At 37.0% G+C, this 24,407-nt stretch overlaps 1 protein-coding gene across 12 annotated transcripts in view; it reads left to right on the top strand.

The window, feature by feature from the left end:
• The window catches only part of SWT1 (SWT1 RNA endoribonuclease homolog), a 126,075-nt gene that overhangs the window by 40,331 nt on the left and 61,337 nt on the right, over positions 1–24,407 (top strand). For all 12 annotated transcript variants that reach the window (XR_002518229.2, XR_002518230.2, XM_009191677.4 and 9 more), the window contains 5 exons: positions 2,359–2,504; positions 4,415–4,578; positions 6,342–6,480; positions 13,500–13,648; positions 20,748–20,935. Coding sequence is in view for 10 of the 12 variants with exons in the window: in XM_009191677.4 (XP_009189941.2) it covers positions 2,359–2,504; positions 4,415–4,578; positions 6,342–6,480; positions 13,500–13,648; positions 20,748–20,935 (786 nt within the window). In the remaining 2 variants the exon portion in view is untranslated. The remainder of the gene's footprint in view (positions 1–2,358; positions 2,505–4,414; positions 4,579–6,341; positions 6,481–13,499; positions 13,649–20,747; positions 20,936–24,407) is intronic.

Genomic DNA, 24,407 nt, shown 5'->3' with positions numbered 1-24,407 from the left:
AGTGAGGAGTTGTGATCCTTTGGAGGAGAAAAGGTGTTCTGGTTTTGGAATTTTCAGCCTTTTTGGGCTGTTTTTTCCTCATCTTCATGGATTTATCTACGTTTGTTCTTTGATGTTGGTGACCTTCGGATAGGATTTCTGTGTGGATGCCCTTTTTGTTGATGTTGATGCTATTCATTTCTGTTTGTTGGTTTTCCTTCTAGCAGTCAGGCCCCTCTGCTGCAGGTCTGCTGGAGTTTGCTGGAGGTCCATTCCAGACCTTGTTTGCCTGGGTATCACCAGCAGAGGCTGCAGAGCAGCAAAGATTGCTGCCTGTTCTTTCCTCTGGAACCTTCATCCCAGAGGGGCACCCGCCAGATGCCAGCCGGAGCTCTCCTGTATGAGAGATCTGTTGACACCTGTTCGAGGTGTCTCTTAGGGGGAATGAGGGTCAAGGACCCACTTGAGGAGGCAGTCTGTCTCTTCTGTCTCTTAGCTGAGCTCAAGCACTGTGCTGGGAGATCCACTGCTCTCTTCAGAACCGGCAGGCAGGAACGCTTAAGTCTGCTGAAGCTGTGTCCACAGCCGCTGCTTCCCCCAGGTTCTCTGTCCCAGGGAGATGGGAGTTTTATCTACAAGCTCCTGATTGGGGCTGCTGCCTTTCTTTCAGAGATGCCCTGCCCAGAGAGGAGGAATCTAGAGAGTCAATCTGGCTACAGCAGCTTTGGGGTGCTGTGGTGGGCTCTGCCGAGTCTAAACTTCCTGGGTGTTTTGTTTACACTGTTAGGGTAAAACCACCTACTCAAGCCTCAGTAATGGCAGATATCCCTACCCCACCAAGCTCGAGCGTCCTAGGTTGACTTCAGACTGCTGTTCTGGCAGTGAGAATTTCAAGCCAGTGGATCTTAGCTTGCTAGGCTTTGTGGGACTGGGATCCACTGAGCTGGACCACTTGGCTCCCTGGCTTCAGCGCCCATTCCAGGGGAGTGAATGGTTCTGTCTTGCTGGTGTTCCAGGAGCCACTGGGGTATGAAAAAAACCTCCTGCAGCTAGCTCAGTGTCTGCCTAAATGGCCGCCCAGTTTTGTGCTTGAAACCCAGGGCCCTAGTGATGTAGGCACCCAAGGGAATCTCCTGGTCTGAGGGTTGTGAAGACCATGGGAAAAGTGTAGTATCTGGGCCGGAGTGCACTGTTCCTCAGGGCACAGTCCCTCACAGCTTCCCTTGGCTAGGGGAGGGAGTTCCCTGACCTCTTGCACTTCCTGGGTGAGTGGACGCCCCACCCTGGTTCAGCTTGCCCTCCGAGGGCTGCACCCTTTGTCTACCCAGTCCCAATGAGATGAGTTGGGTACCTCAGTTGGAAATGCAGAAATCACCTGCCTTCTGCGTTGATCTTGCTGGGAGCTGCATACCGGAGCTGTTCCTATTTGGCTGTTTTACCAACCACCAATCCAGAGCACTCTCTCCCTTAACTTTCCAGCTGCCCTGGTCAACCTCGAACATGGTTCTTTGACATTTCCAGTCACTACTACTTGTCACACTTGATGAATTGGGAAGTGCCCTGAGGTAAAAAGAGACTTGTAGTTCTCACTATGCATTTTCTGTGTCTTCAGGGTAGATCCCACTCCAGCTTCTGCCTACATTCGTTGCTCTCTAGTACCTTCAAATAGTTAATTTTTTTTTTGGTTTAGATTTTATAATTCTCATTCATAGTAGGGTTAGTGTGGCCAAACTACTCTGCCATTAACAGAAGCTGGAAGCCTACTGGCCTCTGAAACAATTTAGTAAACACAGGTAAGATCATGTCATTTCCCCACTGAAGCCGTTAAATTTCCTGTTTTTTAATGCCCTTGTCTTCCTCTGTAACCTCATAAACTGGTCTCATGCACTATGTTCTAATCATATTGATTTCTTTCGGCAAACAGCAAGTTCGTGCTATTTGTCTTATGCTTCATCTGAGTAAATTTGTACTTGTCTGCCCACTGTAAATTATTTCTCATACATAGCTCTCTGTTTCTCTTTGGATAGTCACATTCCTGTATTCAAATCCAGCTCCCACTTACTGGGTATAACTTCGGACAAGTTATTTAACCTCTTTATACCTCAATTCCCCATCTGTGGAATGGGAGTGAAGTTAATACTACTTCTACCTCAGAAGTTTGTTGTGAGGATTAAATAGCTATATATATATATATGAAGCACTTTAGAATGGTGCCTAGTACCCAAAGCTCATATTTTTTTTAAAAAAGTTGTTATTCTTTCTTAAGGTATTGGCTGAGAATCACCTGCCTCTGACTAGATCTCATGTGTTTTGATTTGCCATGTGGTTTACCTTATAAAAAAATATTTTTTCCTCCTAATCCCAACCTCCCAACCTTAGGGATGATAGAAACTTAAGAAACAAAGGCCTAATAAGTGGTGTGAAGTCACTCAGTAAAGAAGAATTGAGTGCAGAGTTGTTACACTTATCTCTGAACACAGATGTGTGTCATCAACCTTGTATTCCTAAGCAACAGTTGAAAGCAGGTAGTATTTTTACTGTAAATAATTAGAGATATATCTTATTTTATACACTAAGATTATTTATAACATTAGAATCGGTAGTAAATTTTTATTTTGTACATTTAAAATAACATCATTTGGAATACTTGCTGGCATGTAAATCATTGAATAAATGAAAGTTATGATAGTAATCCAAAAGAAAACATAATTAACATTATTGCCTTCTGTATGTACTTTTACAAATTAATTTGATGTTTTTGTCTGCATGCTCACATACATTTTTACATTATAATCACTGTGTACATGCTAATTTGTACCTTGCAGAGTATACCTTTATTTTTCACCTTGATTTTCTTCGAGTGAAACAGAGTGTTCCTTTTAAATTAATAGCAGTTATAGGAGATATTTAGTTGACATAGAGATAATTTTTTAGTTTCTTTTTTAAGTTGGCTTTCTATTTATAGCCTTCTATTAATATGGTAAAAACTCAGCTAGCAATAGAGAAACTTGTTGGAATCTGGTAATAGTTTTCTTTTTTAAAATTTTAGGCTAATAATGAAGAAGTAACAGGCTGGGTGCGCTGGCTCACGCCTGTAATCCCAGCACTTTGGGAGGCCGAGGCGGGTGGGCCACCTGAGGATTTCGAGGGCAGCCTGGCCAACATAGGGAAACCCTGTCTGTACTAAAAAGACAGAAAGATTTGCTGGGTGTGGTGGCAGGCACCTGCAATCCCAGCTATTCGGGAGGCTGAGGCAGGAGAATCACTTGAACCCGGGAGGTGGAGGTTGCAGTGAGCCGAGATCGTGCCATTGTACTTCAGCCTGGGCAACAAGAGCAAAACTCTGTCTCAGAAAAAAAAAAAAGAAGTAAGGGCAATACTATTATTTCATTTTTTTTTCACCAGAATAATCTGTTCTGTAGCTTGATATTTGAAGAAATATTATATTAAATCTGACATTATTTATAGGTACATCCCACCTTTTCCCTCTTTGGGGAAAATGATTATTGAAGTCTCTAATATATGTGCATTTTACGTATAATTGTGTAAGTAGTCATATATACATATATACTACTTATTTACCCTTTTTGGAGATAATGTTTTTGTCATAATATTCAAAATGGCCTTTGAAGGAATAACAGGATATTCTAGTTTACGGTTTTTCAAGGGTAGTGTGCCTTTAGCTTGTCTACTTTGTAGAGATAAGCCACTTAATATTTTTAATTTTGCCGTAAGAAAATTACAGTTGTTTTCAAGTATCTAAAAAGTAATGTTATTGAAATGATATCACGTAAAATAATAAAAGCTCTTTTTAAAAGAGGAGGGCATGAAGATAGTTAAGCTGGAAATTTATTGATGTAGGCTGAGTTTAGAAAAATATTCCATTTTTTGCCAGCTACTCGGGATGCTGAGGCAAGAGAATCGCTTGAACCCGGGAGACAGAGGTTTCAGTGAGCCGAGATTGTGCCACTGCATTCCAGCCTGGGCGACAGAGTGAGACTGTCTCAAAAGAAAAAAAAAAGAAAAATATTCAATTTTTGGAAAAAAACCCATTTTGATCCATAGTTCTTGGTTTTTTGTTGTGAATAAATCTAAGGCATTCTTGTAACTCTTTTTGGAAAATAATAAAATTAAATTGTAGTTAAAATATCACATAAATTTCTTACATTTTTATTTGAGTAAAAATATTATTTTTTTTTGCCTGTTAAAAAGATAAAACATTTGTTAAAGTAATATATTTATGTTGCATCTAAAGCAACTATAGTAGAAATATATGTTTCTAAATATTGTTTTGAAAATAAAGTATTGGTTTGTTTTATATATAATTCAAATATCATATACATAAAATGTTTACTGTTTATGGCAATATGCCAATTATATGTATAATATTTACTGTTAGCATTCTAAATAAAGTCTGTAACTATTTGTTTTAAAGAAACAACATCCTTGAAAGAGAGCTATGAGGAAGAATCTATAAATTCTGGACTGGCCTTTCTACTTGAGAGCATTGTATCTGATCTTGAAAAATCTCTTGGAACAGGTTTATCTTCAATATTAGAAACAGAAATGAAAATTGCTTTTGGAAACCTTTGGATGGAGGTGATTAGTTGAACTCTATTAGTTGAAAATTTCTTTTTTATTGCTGAAGATTTGTTATTTTAAGAAATATTACTTGTATAAAATGCATAAGCTTCACTGAATAATCTGTATCATGTTACATTTTTCTTCAAGTTTTTGAAATAGTTTTTTGACAGTTAAATGATGGACATTTCTTGAATGTTAAGAATATGTGTTATTCTTTTTTTTGAGTCAACGGGTATTTATTTTCCAGCTGCTGTGTGTCAGATGCACTGTCCCATGGTGCTTAAATTGAATTAAAAAAAAACCTATCTATTTAATTTGAGTCAAAATGTCTAATATAAGGAATCTCCCTAGCAATATGTATTCAGAAAAAGAAGTATGTATTTTTGCTTGTGCCATGTAAATGTAAGCATCAGAGTATAAGTTGATTGTATTAGCAAGATATTCTGAATTTTCTTTGGATTCACACCTTTTCAACAATCAGTAAAACTCCAAATTTAACAATAAAGATTTCAGAAGTTCAATGTTTGTTTTGTTTTGTTTTGAGATGGTGTCTCGCTCTTATTGCCCAGGCTTGAGTACAATGGCATGATCTTGGCTCACTGCAACCTCTGCCTCCCAGATTAAAGTGATTCTCCTGCCTCATCCCCACAAGCAGCTGGGATTACAGGCATGTGACACCACACCCAGCTAATATTTGTATTTTTATTAGAGAGGAGGTTTCACCATGTTGGTCAGGCTGGTCTTGAACTGCTGTCCTCAAGTGATCCTTCTGTCTCAGCCTCCCAAAGCGCTGGGATTATAGGCGTGAGCATTTATAGACAGAAGAAACATGATTTTCCATCAATCATAGCTTGTATCTATTCCAGCTATTCAGTGAGATTCTAGTATTTGCCAGAACGGTGTATTTGCTACTTGATTATATTATCAAAGTTGAACCAAAATGATGACGAATTATCAGAAGATACTAGGAGTGTTGATATCTCATAGTAGAGATAAGGCAAGTAATTGTATATATGTGAATGATTCAGAAAAGAAAGTGTTGACATCTTACAGAATTAAATGATCAATGTTTTTAATAGGCATGTCTTCGCAAGAGTGTAGCAACTGACAATTATAATTGACATTTTTTTTCTTTTTGAGATGGAATTTGGCTGGAGTGCAGTCGCGTGATCTCGGCTCACTGCAGCCTCCTCCTTCCGGTTTCAAGCGATTCTCCTGCCTCATTCTCCCAAGTAGCTGGGAATACAGGTGTCTGCCACCACGCTCAGCTAATTTTTGTATTTTTAGTAGATATGGGGTTTCACCATGTTGGCCAGGCTGGTCTCGAACTCCTGAACTTGTGGTCTGCCCATGTCGGCCTCCCAAAGTGCTAGGATTACAGGCATGAGCCACTGGACATCTTTTTTCTATATGGATTATCCCCCAGTTATATGAAATAATTAGATTAATTTTCTTATAGAGATGACTGTGTTGACAAGTAGATTGAAGGACCTTTGCTGATAAAACTATGTTTCCTCTGATTAGAACTATGTTTTCTTTTTTGCACACACAGTTTCTGAAACAATAAAGATTAATACTAATATGAATTTTACAAAAGCAATTTGCAGTGGAATTAGCATTTTAATTTTGTTATGATTGACTTTACATCTTTTAATTTAAAAAGAATCCAACTAACTATATTTTGCTTAGAAATATATGTAGGAATTCCTAAATAGGTACTTTTTAATAATAGGAATAATAAATCTAGAGTTGTTAATTTTTTTCTACACGCTCTTTAGATCCTGTACCTGAAACCTCCATGGACTCTACTACATTTACTACAGTGCTTTAAAAAACACTGGTTGGCTGTATTTGGATTAGTTATGGAAAAGAACTTGCTTTTAACTATTGAGAGCCTATATAAAAATCTCTGTAAAGGTATGAATCTTTTATTTTTCTCTTTAGCAGTGTGGTATTAAGTCAGACTAGCAGATATATTCCATGGAATGTGAAGATAAATTAATGAAGAATTTGTTAATTAGTTCTTAATCAGTTATACTTCTAATTTCTAAAGGTATTTGTGGAAACTGGATGAACAGATGCAGCTCATAGAGCTTGTGACTGTAAATAGTATTGTTGTTGATATTTCAAGATATTGTGAATATATAATTTTTGATGATGTTTACTTTGAAAACTTTTAAAACCATGTTTTACAGTCTATTCAGATACACCAATAGAATTGATTAGACTTTTTTCATTTCTCATAGTGTTTAACACAAACTTTGAGCACATTTCATGCACTAATTTTCAAAATAGTGTGTCAAGGTTTCCATTTAAACTATATGAATAAGGAATAAGAAACCTTTGGCTTTGGTGTATAGTGAATTTTAGGACGGGAAGAGACCACAGTGAACAACTTAGTTGGTTTTTAAACTATATTGAACAGAACTTTTGACTTCTTGAAGTGCCTCTGCTGCCACAGATGGGTGATGGATAGATTGAAGGGGAGCCCGGTAGGTGGTGCCTTTGGCCCTTAACCCCAACTTTAGCCAGAGCAGCTTTTAAAAATTTCTTTATATATAGAGGTTCTATATAGGACTTGGAGAAAAGTTTATCTGCTGTGAGGAAAAAAATGTGAGAAAAACTGATCTAATGTTATTAAAGCCTATATTTTATGATCAAGGAAACTAGTCTTGAAACAGTAGGTGACTTGTTTCAAAATCAAATAACTAGATTTGTCTTATTATGCCTTTAAAAGGCAAAGGCTGGGCATGGTGGCTCATGCCTGTAATCTCAGCACTTTGGGAGGCCAAGGTGGGTGAATTGCTTGACCCCAGGAGTTCAAGGCCAGCCTGGGCAACATGGCAAAACTCCCTTTCTACCAAAAATACAAAAATTAGTCAGGTGTGGTGGTGCATGCCTGTAGACCCAGCTACTTGGGAGGCTGAGGTGGGAGGGTCATCTGAGCTTGAGAGGTGGAGGTTGCAGTGAGCCAAGATGGTGCCACTGCATTCCAGCCTGGGCAACAGAACGAGACCCTGTCTCAAAAAACATACATAATATAAAAAAGCAAAGTGTGATTATTATTAAGGGTTCAGTTGGTACTTTGCTTTTTTCAAAGTCCTCACATGAAGTAATGTGTTTATTATTTCATATATTAGTTATATCCAGCCTACTTCTGAAACATAACTGTGATGCCTTAGTACCCTTGTACCTGAGTACAAGAGGGCTGTTAAGTAATTAAATTATTAAAGGCACCAAGGCCAGATAATGAAGACTAGGAGATGATTAATTATGAATCATATGCAAATAATTATTGCAGCACTTGAGCCCAGATTTTAACCTTAAAATCGTCATAAAAGCTAGGACAAAAAGGAAAAAAAATGCATATTCTACAATAGGTGTACCTTATTCTCTGTCTTTTCCTTGAAGTGTAAACTCTTTGAAAATGAGTTGTTCTCAGAAGAGTAAAGAGTAGAATAGTGATTACCAGAAGATGGGGAAGGTGCAGTGGTAGGGGATGGTAAGAGATTGAGCAATATAAAAAGCTACAGTTAGATAGGAGGAATAAGTTCTGGTATTCTGCTGCATTGTAGGATGACTAGAATTAACAGTTACGTATTGTATATTTCAAAATAGGTGTAAGAGAATGTTCTTATCCCAAAGAAATGATAAATGCTTAAGGTCATAGATATGCTAATTACGCTGATTTAATTGTTACACAATGTATACATGTGTCAAAACATCACATCATACTCCATAAATATGTACAATTATTATGTGTCAACCATGAATAAAATAAGTCAATAAATAAATATTTCCCCTAGGGGATTTAAAGGACCTAGTCATTTCCTTATGTCTCATCTATGGAATATGTTCGATGAATATCTTTTTTTTTTTTTTCGATCTTCTAAGGTGATGAATTTACTCAGGAGTAAGGAAAAAGGATTATAATCTAGGATGCATAGCTATGGCAAGCCACAGGTGCACCTCAAGAGGAGAGAGTAAGGGAAAGCTTTTATTGGCAAAAAGAAGTTCATACAAGCTGCTTAAAAACAGAGTTTATTGGTTCCTGAGGCTCAAAGCCAGAGCTGGCGTTAGTTCATTGGTGTAGACACTGTTACTGGGCAAATGTTTTTTCGAGAGAGTCTTATCTGAACTGCTGTAGTCCTAAAGAATATCTAGTGATAAACCCGGTTTAGAAATACGTGCATACATGCAAGACATGGATCGTGAAAAGCATGAGATACATGAAGGTTGTGGAGGAATTTCTTCTGGGATTTTTTTAAGAAAATCCTTGAGACAGTTGTTATCTCAGAAATGCAAGCATGAGCTCCCCTCCTTCATGCTATCCTGGCTCCAATTTTTTATTTATTTATTATTAGATGTTAAGCTCTGGGGTACATGTGCAGAACATGCAGGTTTGTTACATAGGTATACATGTGCCATGGTAATTTGTTGCACCCATCAACCCATCATCTACATTAGGTATTTCTCCTAATGCTATCCCTCCCCTAGCCCCCCACCCCCCGACAGGCCCTGGTGTGTGATGTTCCCCTCCATGTCCATGTGTTCTCATTGTTCAGCTCCCACTTATGAGTGAGAACATGTGGTGTTTCGTTTTCTGTTCTTGTGTTAGTTTGCTGAGAATGATGGTTTCTACCTTCGTCCATGTACCTGTAAAGGAGATGAATTCATCCTTTTTTATGGCTGCATAGTATTCCATGGTGTATATGTGCCACATTTTCTTTATCCACTCTATCATTGATGGGCATTTGGGTTGGTTCCAACTGTTTGCTATTGTGAACAGTGCCGCAGTAAACATACGTGTGCATGTGTCTTTATAGTACAATGATTTATAATCCTTTGGGTATCTACCCAATAATGGGATTGCTGAGTCAAATGGTATTTCTAGTTCTAGATCCTTGAGGAATCACCACACTGTCTTCCACAATGGTTGAACTAATGAACACTCCCACCAACAGTGTAAAAGTGTTCCTGTTTCTTCACATCCTCGCCAGCATCTGTTGTTTCTTGACTTTTTAATAATTGCCATTCTAACTGGCATGAGATGGTATCTCATTGTGCTTTTGATTTGCATTTCTCTAATGACCAGTAATGATGAGCTTTCTTTCGAGTGTTTGTTGGCTGCATAAATGTCTTCTTTTGAAAAGTGTCTGTTCATATCCCTTGCGCACTTTTTGATGGGGTTGTTTTTTCTTGTAAATCTATTTAAGTTCTTTGTATATTCTGGATATTAGTCATTTGTCAGATGGATAGATTGCAAAAATTTTCTCCCATTCTGTAGGTTGCCTGTTCACTCCAATGATAGTTTCTTTTGCTGTGCAGAAGCACTTTAGTTTAATTAGATCCCATTTGTCAATTTTAGCTTTCGCTGCCATTGCTTTTGGTGTTTTAGTCATGAAGTCTTTGCCCATGCCTGTCCTGAACGGTATTGCCTAGGTTTTCTTCTTGGGTTTTTATGGTTTTAGGTGTTACGTTTAAGTCTTTAATTCATCTTGAGTTAATTTTTGTATAAGGTGTAAGGAAGGGATCCAGTTTCAGTTTTCTGCATATGGCTAGCCAGTTTTCCTAACACCATTTACTTGGACAAAATTCGACAGCCCTTCAAGCCGAAAACTCTCAAGAAACTAGGTATTGATGTAACATATCTCAAAATAAGTAAATAGCTCTTAAGCTGTGTATGACAAACCCAAAGCCAGTATCACACTGGGCAAAAGATGGAAGCATTCCCTTTGAAAACCAGCACAGGACAAGGATGCCCTCTCACCACTCCTATTGAACATAGTATTGGAAGTTCTGGCCAGGGCAGTCAGACAAGAGAAATAAATAAAGGGTATTAAGTTAGGAAAAGGGGAAGTCAAATTGTCTCTGTTTACAGATGACGTGATCGATATTTAGAAAACCGCATCATCTCATCCCAAAATCTCCTTAAGCTGATAGCAACTTCAGCAAAGTCTCAGGATACAAAATCAATGTGCAGAAATCACAAGCATTCCAATAAACCAAGAACAGACAGCCAAATCATGAGTGAACTCCCATTCACAATTGCTACACAGACAATAAAATACCCAGGAATACAACTTACAAGGGATGTGAAAGAACTCTTCAAGAACTACAAACCACTGCTCAAGGAAGTAAGAGAGGACACAAACAAATGGAAAAACATTCCACGCTCATGGATGGGAAGAATCAATATTGTGAAAATAATCATACTGCCCAAAGTAATTTATAGATTCAGTGCTATCCCCATCAAGCTACCACTGATTTTCTTCACAGAATTGGAAAAAACTACTTTAAATTTCATATGGAACCAAAAAAGAGCCCACATAGCCAAGACGATCCTAAGCAAGAAGAACAGAACTGGAAGCATAGACTACCTGACTTCAAACTATACTACAAGGCTACAGTAACAAAAACAGCATGGTACTGGTACTAAAACAAGTATATATAGACCAATGGAACTGAACAGAGGCCTCAGAAATAACACCACACATCTACAACCATCTGAATATCTATTTTTAATAAGTTACCAATTTTTTAAGGAACGACACTTTCCCGTCATTGCCTTTAGTTGTAGAAGTTTTTTATTAGTGATATGAGTATATGAAGGACATGGAACCACATATTGGACATCTCTCCAAAGCAGTTTTATAAAGCATGTAGAACCTTTTTTCGTGTCTTTTACCGGGGTCATAATTTAGTTGATCTTTTAAAAGAGAAAGTCTGTAAACTATGTGTAATCTCAAAGTTAGTTTAGTGTAAAAAATGAGGCATCTAGTTACCATCTTCCATCTGTTTTTCCTGGCAGGGGGATCTGCTCTTAGATGCAGCTGAGAGGTGGTAGGTGGCAGCTCTAACTGACAATAAGGAGAGAAGTGAAGATGTGATTACTGTATCTTCTGCTGAAAAATCTGTTTTGCAATCATTATGTGCATAGTTTATTGGTCTTTGATCTCAAAGAATCTGATGCCTAACGTTTAATGAGCTAAGAATATGTCATGGGATTATAAAAGTACCTCTTGCCAGGAGTTCATTGCCAGCCTGGCCAACATGGTAAAACCCTATCTTTACTAAAAATACAAAAAAATTAGCTGGGTGTGGTGGTGGGTGCCTATAATCCCAGGTATTCAGGAGGCTGAAGGAGGAGAATCACTTGAACCCGGAAGGTGGAGGTTGCAGTGAGCCGAGATCACGCCATTGCACTCCACCCTGGGCAATGAGTGAAACTCTGTCTCAAAAAAAAAAAAAAAAAAAAAAGTGCCTCTTGCTCTAAGATAATTTTGAATTAGAAAAATCACAATTTATGTTCTTGTTTACTATCTTTTAATAATACCTTCAGCTTTTGAATTATAACTTCAGAATACCAAGCATGTATCCTTAGATTAGTTCATAGAAAATTGTGTGGAAAATGAGTAGTAACTTTTATGACTTTGTTACTCATATTAGCTTTAAATAATTATTGGCCTTATATAAGCATTAGACTATTTCATTAATGTAGATTTCCTTTTTTGTTGTGTCTGTATACTGGATTTGTTATTGTTATTACCCTTTTCCTCATAATCTTAGGAACTTTTGTAAGACAGAAATAAAATGATTAATTCATATATGTAAGCATCATTAAACATACCTTACATTGGAAAAGCACCCTTAAAAGAAGTTGTGTCCAATTATATCTTCCTCAGGGGATTTACTAAGTTCATCAAATCTACAGTCTGTCCTGTGTGTAGCATCTCTTATTACCCACAGGAATTTAAACCAGTCATTGGCTTTAAAAAGAAGTGAAAGTTTTCCTGTAAGGAAATACATTGACTTGCTTTATTATTATTTTTTATATTTTTGGATAAAGGAGAAGCCAGAGGCTTGGCTATAACCATTAGATTAGAGTTTCTGAATATTGTGGAATTAATATTAAGATACAGTTTTTATTTCACTTGACCCTTCAGGATTTCACAAGCAAGTTCTTGTGTAAGAGATACAGAAGAACTCCTTATTGTTTTTTAAACTCATAGTGCCAATGAAAAGCCATGCTGATGTTTCAGAATACAATAGAGTCTCTGAAACTGTGAACATAAAAACAAAAAGTAAACAACAGTGTAGCATGGTTATTTTGAAAACCGTTAGGTAGCATTCTGCTTTAATAATGGAAATATTTTTTTCTGTTCTGAGTTTTATGACATTATTACTTAATTTTATTGTTTATAACTTTTGAAATTTTTGAAATTATTGTCACCAGTTTTCCCAACTAGTTTGAGAATTTAATGTAATTTTAGTTCCTTGAGATAAAATTGTTATACCTTTAAATTATTGTTTGTAGATTTTCTCACTTTTAATTTACAGAAGAAAAAATTCTGCAGGCTTCTTCTCCTTCTCACTGTTGCCCAAACTTTTTTTCTCTCCTGAAGTTGTGTTGTACATATAGAGATAACTCATTGTTTTTAGTAAACATAGTATTAAGTTTCATGTAATGGAGTTGAAGATAAATCACTATGTAGATAGCTGAGGTGATGTTGAGAGGTACCATATGTAGCTGACATGCTTACCAGTACAGTCTGACTCTTCTGATCTCTCCATAGTACTCTTATGTGAAATCACCTCAGCATTGAAATCTGTGGTTTGACTTGTTTCTTGGGTGATTTTCTCTTTTTTTCTGGGAAGTGTAATATTCTTTAACTTTACTTTTACTTTGAAGTTGACTGCGCTGAGAGAACTGCTGAAATCTGAATTCAGAATACCAGAATCAACTCAAAGGACTTTATCTGTATCTAAATCTATTTAATTATTGCTTTTTGTACCAGAGGGATAACTTAGGAGTGGCATATAGGTGTAAATGTATACTCTTCTTAAATTTCAAAATTAATATTAGTGTTCCAAAGACATTTTTATGATGTATACTCATTCTTCCATATTTTTCTGTCTTAATTTTCTATTACCAGCTAATAAGGCAGTGGATTTTACAACAGTCAAATTCTTGCTTCAGGATTCTAGAAGTTTGTTACATGCTTTCAGTACAAGGTCAAATTATGATGGTATTCTTCCACAGACCTTTGCTCAAGTAAACAAACTCCTTCAGACATTTGCAGAGGTAAGATGCCTTTGGAATGCCAGTTAGAGTAGCTAATTATATATGTTCTGAAAATGTGTTTAGCAGACAACAGTAGATAAAGGATAATTTAATTCTAACTTATTCTAACATACTAGAGGCATTAAGTAAATGTTAAGTGAATTGAATAGAGAGTAAGCAACTCTTACAAGTTATAAAACACACATCGTTTTATGGAAGCAGTGTCACAGCAGTTATTGTTATTTTATATTATTTTCACTTATGGATGGAAGAAAGCTATGCATTGCTCTTTGATTGTTCATTTACAGTGCCCTAGGCCAATGGATCTCACATACATCAAAAATACCTAGGAAATTGTTTTAAACATATGGATGCCAAGACTCTCTCAAACCCTATTGAATCTATTTTTTGACAGTGTTACTTGGTAATGTTGTTGTCCTTGTTTTACTTTTTATTTTGAAATAATTTCAAACTTATAAAAAGGTTACAAGAGCAGTACAAAGAATTCCCATATATATTATTTACCCTGATTCTCCAAATGTTAATATTTTATCACGTTTGCTTTATTGTTTTCTTTTTCTACCTACCCATCTGTCTGTCTGTCCATCTATCTACATATCTATGTTTTTTTCTGAGCTATTTGATAGTATGTTGCAGATAGGATGCCCTTTTTCTCCTAGGTGCCCTTTTTCCCCTGGATATTTCCATCTGCATTTTCTAAAAATAAGGATATCTTGTGTAACTACAATTTTTAGTAAGTTTCATGTAATTCTCATGCAGCCATCTTAGCTGATGATGCCTTTTTATCTTTTAAACTTAACTCTGTAATTTTTGTCCCCGGTATTACAGTCTTCTAATTTTTTATTTTTTTGACACAGGGTTTTACTCTGTCACCCTGGCACGATCAGGGCTCACTGCAACCTCCACCTCCTGGGCTTAAGTGCTTCTCCCACCTCAGCCCCCCAAATAGCTGAGTCTATAGGCATGTACCACCACACCTGGCTAATTGTTCGTATTTTTAGTAGAGGCAGAGTTTTGCCCTAATACCTAGGCTGGTCTTGACTCCTGGACTCAAGCAATCCTTCTGCTTCAGCCTCCCAGAGTGTTGGGAATACAGTTGTGGGGTACTGTGCCTGGCCTGTAATTTCAAGTCTAGAAAAATCGGAGAGTTTTATGTAGCATAAACAGCTCAAAAAACTTCAGTTATCACTACTACTAGAAGAGATATGAATGGAACTTTTATCCAGTATAGATATTATGTTCTCTTTTTTCTCTGAGAAACTGAATTGTCCAGGTTTTTCTCATTGATTTTTCATATCAAATAGGTCCCCCACCTGTGAAGTAATCAAAGGATTAGATGATGCTAACATTAATCATAGTTGATGAGGAAAGCACTTCCTTGCTGAGAGAATACTTCATGGAGTAAAGGAAGCAGCTTTTTAAATAAACTGAGTGGAATTATGTGATCATTCTTGAGGAAAGAATGTATTTGAGAGGTGAAATGATCTTTTGGTTTGGAGTGACCAAAACATTGGTAGTTTTATTTTTTTAATGGCAAGCGTCATTTTTAGAACTATTAGTAGGAAAAAATGGGCCTAGGGATTTAGAGGGTTATAGCATGAGTATTGCACCTTGATTGTGTTGGAAAAGATGTGTTCTCCTTTCCTGTCACAAAATTGAGTCCTAAATCATATCCTTAGTGAAAAAAATGTAGTGAAAGATGGAAAGTGCAGGATACTTAGTCTTAACAGTCTTTTAATTAAGATTATTGAGAATAAAACAAAATTTAGGATTAATTGAAATTTAAAAAATGTGTAGTTTTTAACCCTTTTCATCAATAAAAACCTACGGATGGGAGGTACCATGAAAATATGATGTTAAAATTTTGTGTTGTTTGTCAGATAATGATATGCCTACTGCATATATGTTGCCCATTGCATACATAAAACTATTGACTTGACTGAGCATGGTGACTCATGCCTGTAATCCTAGTACTTTGGGAGGCTGAGGTGGGAGGATCACCTGAGGGCAGGAGTTCAAGACCAGCCTGGCCAACATGGCAAAACCCCGTCTCTGCTAAAAATACAAAAATTAGCCAGGCATGGTGGCGCATACCTGTAGTCCCAGCTACTCAGGAGGCTGAGGCAGGAGAATCACCCGAACCCAGGAGGCAAAGGTTGCAGTGAGCCGAGATTGTGTCACTGCACTCCAGCCTAGGAGACAGAGCGAGACTCCCATTTCAAAAAAACAAAAACAAAAAACCATTGACTTGTTAATAAATTATTTATTTCTGGATCTCGAGTTTCATTTGCTACATTAAAAAGAGATTCATGAAGATGAGTAGCAAAGAATCCAGCGTCCTCCTGGTGCTTTTCCCTCAACATTTGGCTTTAGTGTGATTACTCGAAACTGTCCATGTTGTTTCCAGGATTAGAACTCTGAAGCGTTGCACCTTTATTTTTGTGTTAGAAACAGTTCATTGTCTGAGTAAACCACGAACTTTATGATTTAGTATAGTCCTTTAAAACAGGGGTCCCCAACTCCTGGGCCATGACTGGTATTGGCATAGCAGGAGGTGAGCAGCAGGCAAGCAAGCAAAACTTAATTTGTATTTACAGTCGCTCCCCACCACTCACATTACTGTCTGAGCCCCGCCTTTTGTCAGATCAGCAGTGGGATTAGATTCTTATATGAGCATGAACCCTGTCGTGAACTGTGCATACGAGGGATCTGGGTTGTATGTTCCTTATGAGAATCTAATGCCTGATGATCTGTCACTGTCTCCCATCACCCCAGATGGGACTGTCTAGTTGCAGGAAAACAAGGTCAGGGCTCCCACTGATTCTACATTATGGTGAGTTGTATAATTATTTCTTTCCTTTCTTTCTTTCTTTCTTTTTTTTTTTTTTTGATAAGGAGTTTCTCTCTTGTTGCCTAGGCTGGAGTGCGATGGTACGACCCCAGCTCACTGCAACCTCCACCTCCCGGGTTCAAGTGGTTCTCCTGCCTCAGCCTCCCAAGTAGCTGGGATTACAGGTGCCTGCCACCACACCTGGCTGATTTTTGTGTTTTTAGTAGAGATGGGGTTTCACCATGTTGACCAGGTTGGTCTCGAACTCCTGCCCTCAGGTGATCCACCCACCTCGGCCTCTCAAAGTTCTGGGATTACGGACATGAACCACTGCACCCGGCCAATTATTTCATTATATATTACAATGTAATAATAATAGAAATAAAGTGCACAATAAATGGACTGTGTTTGAATCATCCTGAAACCAGTGCATGGAAAAATTATCTTCCATGAAACCAGTCTTGGTTACCAAAAAGGTTGGGGACTGATGCTTTAAAATATATTTTTAACAGGAGTTGTTTTATAGAATGTATTAGATTTTATATATGTCTTATATATTTGGTCATGTCTCAGTAACTTGAGCAACAAATAGATTACCTCCAAAGAAGCGGTATCTCCTAGTAACTGTAAAAACTACCTAATCTTAATTTATTAAGTGTAGAAAATCAGAAGAAGAGGAACGTTCATTATTTGATTGCTTCTGAGAAACTAAAATGGAGATAAACTATCATTTTCCAGATTTTTTTTTGGAGACAGGGTCTCGCTTTGTAGCCCAGGCCCGAGTGCAGAGTTGTGATCAAGCTCTCTCTGACCTTGACCTCGTGTCAAATGATCCTCCAGCCTCAGCCTCCTGAATAGCTGGAACCGCAGGCATGTGCCACCATGCCGAGCTAAGTTTTAAATTTTTTCGTAGAGACTACGTCTCACTTTGTTGTCCAGGCTGGTCTTGAACTCCTGGCCTCAAGCAATCTGCCTCAGCCTCCCAAATTACTAGGATTACAGGCATGAACCATTGTGCCCTGCCTTTTCCAGATTTTCATATAAGAGGGGAGAAATAGGAAAAGGATACGTACATTTTTATTTTATGGGCCTTCTAACCACTAAAAAAAAAAAAAAAAAAAAAAAAAGGACTTGCTTTTTACTAAGATGATAGAGTAATTAAAATCAATCTTGTTAATAAGCTTTAGATTTATGTGCCTCAGGGTCCTGAGTTGTGGTGTTTTTAACCTCTAATTAAACTCTTTGGACCTTATTTCTCTCTTTTGTAAAATGAGTGTAATAATAATGCTGGCGTTAGAATTATTGTGTGAATTAACAAGTTAATATTTGTGGAAACCTTAATGTCTAGCATGTAGAGTTTGATAAAGAAATCCACTTGCGTAGTATATATACTATTGTTTAAGAGCTAAAGAAGAGAGGCATTAGCTAAATGCTGGGCTGTATTTTAAATATATTTAGTGATAAAAAATTATCTCAGGATAAAATGTCTTTTCATTTTGTCTATTTATTAAGTTCAGAATTTAATGTAAATAGGCAAAAATGGGAAGAATCATCTTTTTAATTTTTATTCTTGCCCCAGAAGATAAAGAAGGATAACATTTACTTTTACAGATGGAGAGAGTTCATAACCTCATTCTAGTCAGATTGCCAAAGGTCAAATCCTGTTCATGCGTCTTGTCATCTGTGTGACCTTGGACGAGTTAATTAACCTTTCTATGCCTCAGTTTCCTTGATTATAAAATATGGATCATCATAGTATCTGTTTCATAGGTAGTTGTTAGGATTAAATGAGCTAATAAATATGGAATTCTGAGAAAGTACATAACAAACGCTCAATAAATATTAACTGTTACTACTGATAGTATTGGAAATTGTATTAAAAAAATTTAATATGTATTAAATTAGCAATCCATGAAGCTAATCCTTTGAAATCATCATTTTATCAGAGGGAACTTAAGCCTAGAGAAACAGAGTGATTTTATTTAAGTTTACAAAGCGTATTTATATGCTTTGTGTATGTATATAGAGCAAAGACTAAAAAACTAAGTTTTTAAACTTATAGTTAAAATGTACATTCTGTTAGGAACTTCTCCTTTTTTCCTCCATGTGATATATATATATATATATATATATATATCCACGTGATAGATATATATATATATAACTGGAATCAATTGTATATCTCTTTTACTGTGCTTTAAAATATGCTCAGATCTTTTCCATTCTTAAATACCGTATTTTCATTGGCCATTCTATTTACTGCACTGTTCTTCCATCAACTACCAAACTTCTTAAAGAGCAATTTATGGCCAGGCATGGTGGCTTATACCTGTAATCCAAGCACTTTGGAAGGCCAAGGTGGGCAGTTTGGTTGAGCCACAACCAGTCTGGGCAACCAGCCAGCCTGGGCAACATGGCGAAACTCTGTCTCTATAACAAATAACAAAAATTAGCTGGGCCTGATGGCTTGCACCTCTGGTCCCAGCTACTGGGGAGGGCTGAGGTGGATCACCTGAGTCCTAGAGGCAGAGGTTGCAGTGAGCCGAGATCACGCCACTGCACTCCAGCCTGGGTGACAGGGTGAGACCCTGTCTCAAAAAAAAAAGAAAACCAAAAACCAAAAAACAACAAAAAAAGCAATTTCTAACCATTGTTTTCATTTTTGCACTCTTTTTTTTCTTTGTTTTATTTTCTTGTCTCTTTTTTCTTTTGTTTTCTTTTTTTTTTTTTTGCCAACTGAATAAGGCTAGAGCGCTCACTTACCCCTTAATCCTTTACAGTAGAATTTTATCTCCACACTCCACTGAAAGAAACCATAGGTTGTCATTTGCTTACTGATTATCAGACTTATTCTTTTCTCTTTCTTCTTCTTCTCCTCCTCCTTCTCAGTCCTTCTTCAGCACTTGGTGGTGTCTATCGTTTCTTTCCTGAAACCTGACTCCTTTGTCTTCTATTGTTATTGCATACTGATTCTTCCCCTCTTATTTTTGCTAGTTCCTACTTTTCCCCCTTCAGTTTGTCTATTTCATCTCCTAAGGCTTGTCTCCATGAGAATGACCCTCAGCTGTATTTTTAAGCTGCAGATCTATATGTCCAGTTACTTGCTAGCTATCTTTACCTGGATAATTTTTTATACCTCAAACTCAATGTATACCTAAAAAACAAACTTATATTCTCTTCATCCAAAGAAGATTCTTATTTGCAAGCAGCCTCTTTTCTTAGCTTTACAACAAGAGGCCATGAAATTTGGAAACATAGACAAATACTACTCACTACAGTTTATTGCTACTACACTGTAATATCTGATATGTTTAGTGTATTGTCCATCATTAGCAATGCATAAGTTAATGTGATGTTTAAAATTGCAGTGATTGTGGAACATCAAATAGCATTTCCATCAATTCCTGTATAAAGTATTTGTTTGACTTTTACTGACTAAAACTGTATACATTCCTCTGCAGAAGTAATCAAGAAGGTTCAATCTACTTAGTGTGTGCTCGCGCGCGCACACACACTTCTAGATTTATGACCACCCTAAGTTCCTACTATTTGTATCATTCTTCTAACACATCTGGGTTAAAGAATGTCTTAGGGTCTCTCTCACTCCCTGGATCTAGTCTTTGACCAAATCTTTATATTTCTTGCGTGTATTTTATTTTTCTTTTCATTCTGCTGCCTTTTTATAGCTAATCCATGTTCTCAGGACTCTCCTCTTGGATTATTTCAGTAACCTTCTAACTAGTTTTCTTGCCTCCTCTTTCATCTGTTTTAGTTTATCTTAGAGTGCACTTCTGAGTATATCACTGCCTAAGTTAGAAACCTTCAGTGGTTCACCATTACCCAAAACTTGAGGTTTAAATTATCTCTTGATTTTTTTAAAACAACCCTTTGCAGCCCTTTACATTTTCTTAAAACTGAATTGTAAGGTGCTTCAAGACTTGATTGTACCTCTATACTTTGTATTCTAGGGGTCCTCTATCTCTTTCAGTACTACATATGTAGAAGTGTTCAAGCAGTATTCTTTAATTGACATTAGCATGTTAGCTGAACAAATCATTATAAGTAGATTAGAAATATTGTTTGATTTAAATGGAAAAGGAAAATATCTTTTCTAGCTCTGATGTACATAATATTGTGTACATAATAAAAGAAAAAGAATTGCCACGACTTCTCAGAAAGCTAGAACATTTGTAAGCACAGTTGCCGTTCTCTTTTTCTCATCTGCAAATGAAGAACTAGCTGCATTTTATGTAATTCTTATTTCCCCAGGTCAAGACAAAACTTAAGCCAAATTCTTCAGAAAACACAGTGACTAAAAAGCAGGAAGGTACTTCATTGATGAAGTCTCATAATCAAGAAATCACTGTTTTCTCGAGTTCTCATCTTCCCCAACCCAGCAGGCATCAAGAAATCTGGTCTATCCTAGAGAATGTTTGGATTACAATATATCAGAACAGGTACTAAATTTGGGGGAATTTTTAAAAAATTTGTTATTTAAATTGACATTATAATTGTACATATTTACGGGGTGCATTTTGATGTTTCAATAGATATATGTGATATATAATCAAATCAGGCTAATGAGCACAATGAATACCTCATGCATTTTAAGTGTTAAGTGGGGAAAAAAAACTTTTTTCACTTAACATGATATTCTCCAGGTTTATCCACATTGTCACAAATGACAGAATAGCATTCTTTTTTATGGATGAAAAGTATTCCATTGTGTATATGTACCACATTTCCTTTATGCGTTCATCGTTATTGGACCCTTAGGTTGATTTCATATCTTGGCGATTGTAATGCATTTATCATGCATTTTTCATGAGGTATTTATCAGCTCATGCATTTATCATGATCTTCTTTGTGATAAGAACATTCAGGCCACGCGTGGTGGCTCACACCCATAATCCCAGCACTTTGGGAGACAGAGGCGAGTGGATCACTTGAGGTCAGTAGTTTGAAACCAGCCTGGCCAACATGGTGAAACCCTATCTCTACTAAAAAAAAAAAAATTACAAAAATAAGCCAGACGTGGTGTCGTGTGCCTGTGGTCCCAGCTGCTCAGGAGGCTGAGGCAGGAGAATCGCTTGAATCTGGGAGGTGGAGGTTGCAGTGAGCTGATTGTGACCCTGCACTCCAGCCTGGTTGACAAAGCAAGACTCCATCTCAAAAAAAAAAAAAAAAAAAAAGAACATTCAAAAGCCTCTCTTCTAGCTATTTTGTAATGTGTGATACTTTACTTTGAGCCGTAGTCACCCTGCTATGCAATAGAACACCAAAACTTATTCCACCTATCTAATTGTAACTTTGTACATGTTGACCAACCTCTCCTCATTCTCCTCTCTCTGTTCTCTAGTGACCACTGTTCTACTCTGCCTCTGTGAGATAAACGTTTTTTTGTTTTTGTTTTTGTTTTTGTTTTGATTCTACATATGAGTGAGATCGTGCAGTGTTAGTATGTCTGGCTTTTTTCACTTAACATGATATTCTCCAGTTTTATCCACATTGTCACAAATGACGGAATAGCATTCTTTTTATGGATGAAAAGTATTCCATTGTGTATATGATGTACCACATTTCCTTTATGCATTCATCCATTATTGGACACTTATGTTGATTGCTTATCTTGGCTGTTGTAAATACTGCTACAGCAGACACAGGAGTGCAGGCATCTCTTTGACATACTCATTTCATTTCCAGTAATGGGATTGCTGGATCAGACGGTAGTTCAGTTTTTAATTTTTTTTGAAACCTCTGTACTGTTTTACATAATGACACCACTAATTTGCAAATCCCACTAACAGTGTATAAAGTGTTCCCTTTTCTGCACATCGTTGCCAACACTTGTTTTTTTGTTTGTTTGGTTTTTTGAGGCAGAGTCTCACTCTGTCACCCAGGTGGTAGTACAGTGGTATGATCACGGCTCACTGCAGTGACCTTCTGGGCTCAAACGATCCTCCCACCTCGTTTTTTTATTATTATTATTTTTTTGTAGAGATGATGTCTCACTGTGTTGCCCAGGTTGGTCTCAAACTCCTGGGCTTAAGCAGTCCTCTTGCCTTGGTTTCCCAAAGGGTTACAGGTGTGAGCCATCACACCTGGCCAACACTTTTCTTCTTTTTGATAATAGCCACTCTAACTGGAGTGAGGTGGTGTCTCAATGTGGTTTTGATTTACATTTCCTTGATGATTAGTGATGTTGAGCATTTTTCATATACCTGGTGGCCATTTGAATGTCTTCTTTTGAAAAATTTATGTTAAGGTCTTTTGCCTATTTTTTAAACTTTAAGTTCAGGGGTACATGTGCAAGTTTATTTTATCGGTAAACTTGTGTCATGGGAGTTTGTTGGACAGATTATTTCATTACCCAGGCATTAAGCCTAGTACCCATTAATTGTTTTTCCTGATCCTCTCGCTCCTCCCACCTTCCACCCTCCAATTGGCCCCAGTGTCCACTGTTCCCCTCCATGTGTCCTTGTGTTCTCATCATTTAGCTCCCACTTATAACTGAGCACATGTTACTGCATTAGTTTGCTAAGGATAATGCCCTGTATACCCCATGGAGTATTAAGCAGCCATAAGAAAGAATGAGATCATGTCCTTTGCAGGCACATGGATGGAGCTGAAGGCCATTTATCCTTCTGCCCATTGTTAACTGGGTTATCTTGTTTTCTTGCTGTTAGTTTCTTATATATTCTGGATATTAATCCCTTGCGAGATGTATAGTTTGCGTATATTTCCTCCCATTCTCTTGGTTGTCTTTTCACTCAGTTGTTTCCTTCACTGTGTAAAAGCTTTTTAGTTTGATGTACTTCCATTTGTCTATTTTTGATTTTGTTGCCTATGCTTTTGGAGGTCTTATTAAAATTCTTGCCCAATCCAATGCCTGAAGCATTTCCCTTACGTTTTCTTCTAGGAGTTCCATAGTTTTGAGTTTTATGCTTAAATCTTCAATTCATTTTGAGTTGGTTTTTCTATATGGTAAGAGGTAAGGGTCTAGTTTCATTCTTCTGCATGTGGATATCCAGTTTTCCCAGCACCATTTATTGAAGAGACTTTTTCCCAATGTGTGTTCTTGGTACCTGTGTCAAAAATCAGATGGCTTTGGGTATGTTAATTTATTTCTGGGCTCTCTCTTCTGTTCCATTGGTTTATGTGTCTGTCTTATGCCAGCCAGTACCATGCTGTTTTGGTTACTGTAGCTTTGTGGTATATTTTATTGTTTGTTTTTTTCTTGGTTAATTTTTGGTTGTTTGTGGCATATTTTGAAATCAGGTAGTGTGATGCCTCCAGCTTTGTTCTTTTTGCTCAGGGATTGCTTTGGCTATTCAAATTTGGCATGCAAAATTTATGATTTTTTTTTGTTTCTATGAAGAGTGACACTGGAATTTTGATAGGGATTGCATTAAATCTGTAGATCACTTTGGAAAGTATGATTATTTTGATGATGTTAATTCTTCCAATACATGATCATGAGACATCTTTCCATTTATTGTATCCTCTTCTATTTCTTTTATCCGTGTTTTAGAGTTTTCAACATAAGATCTTTCACCTCCTTGATTAGATTTGCTTTTTTGGTAGCTATTATAAATTGAATTGTTTTCTTGTTTTCTTTTCCAGATAGTTCACTATTAGCATATAGAAATGCCATTGACTTTTGTATGTTGATTAGTGTCCTGCAACTTTATTGAATTCATTTATTATCTCAAAGAGATTTTCGGTGGAGTCTTAAGGGTTTTCCATGTATATGATCATGTTGTCTGTGAACAGGGATAATTTGACTTCCTTCTTTCCAATTTGGATGCCCTTCATTTCTTTTTCTTGCCTAATTGCTCTAATACTTCCAGTACAATGTTGAATACAAGTGGTAAAAGTGGATGTTCTTGTTCCTTCAGTATGATGTTAGCTATGGGTTTGTCATATATG

This window comes from Papio anubis, chromosome 1 (genome assembly GCF_008728515.1).
Source record: "Papio anubis isolate 15944 chromosome 1, Panubis1.0, whole genome shotgun sequence".
Classification (NCBI taxonomy): Eukaryota; Metazoa; Chordata; class Mammalia; order Primates; family Cercopithecidae; genus Papio; species Papio anubis.
Note: the sequence above shows the minus strand (reverse complement) of the source record. Positions and strands in the feature narration are given on the sequence as shown.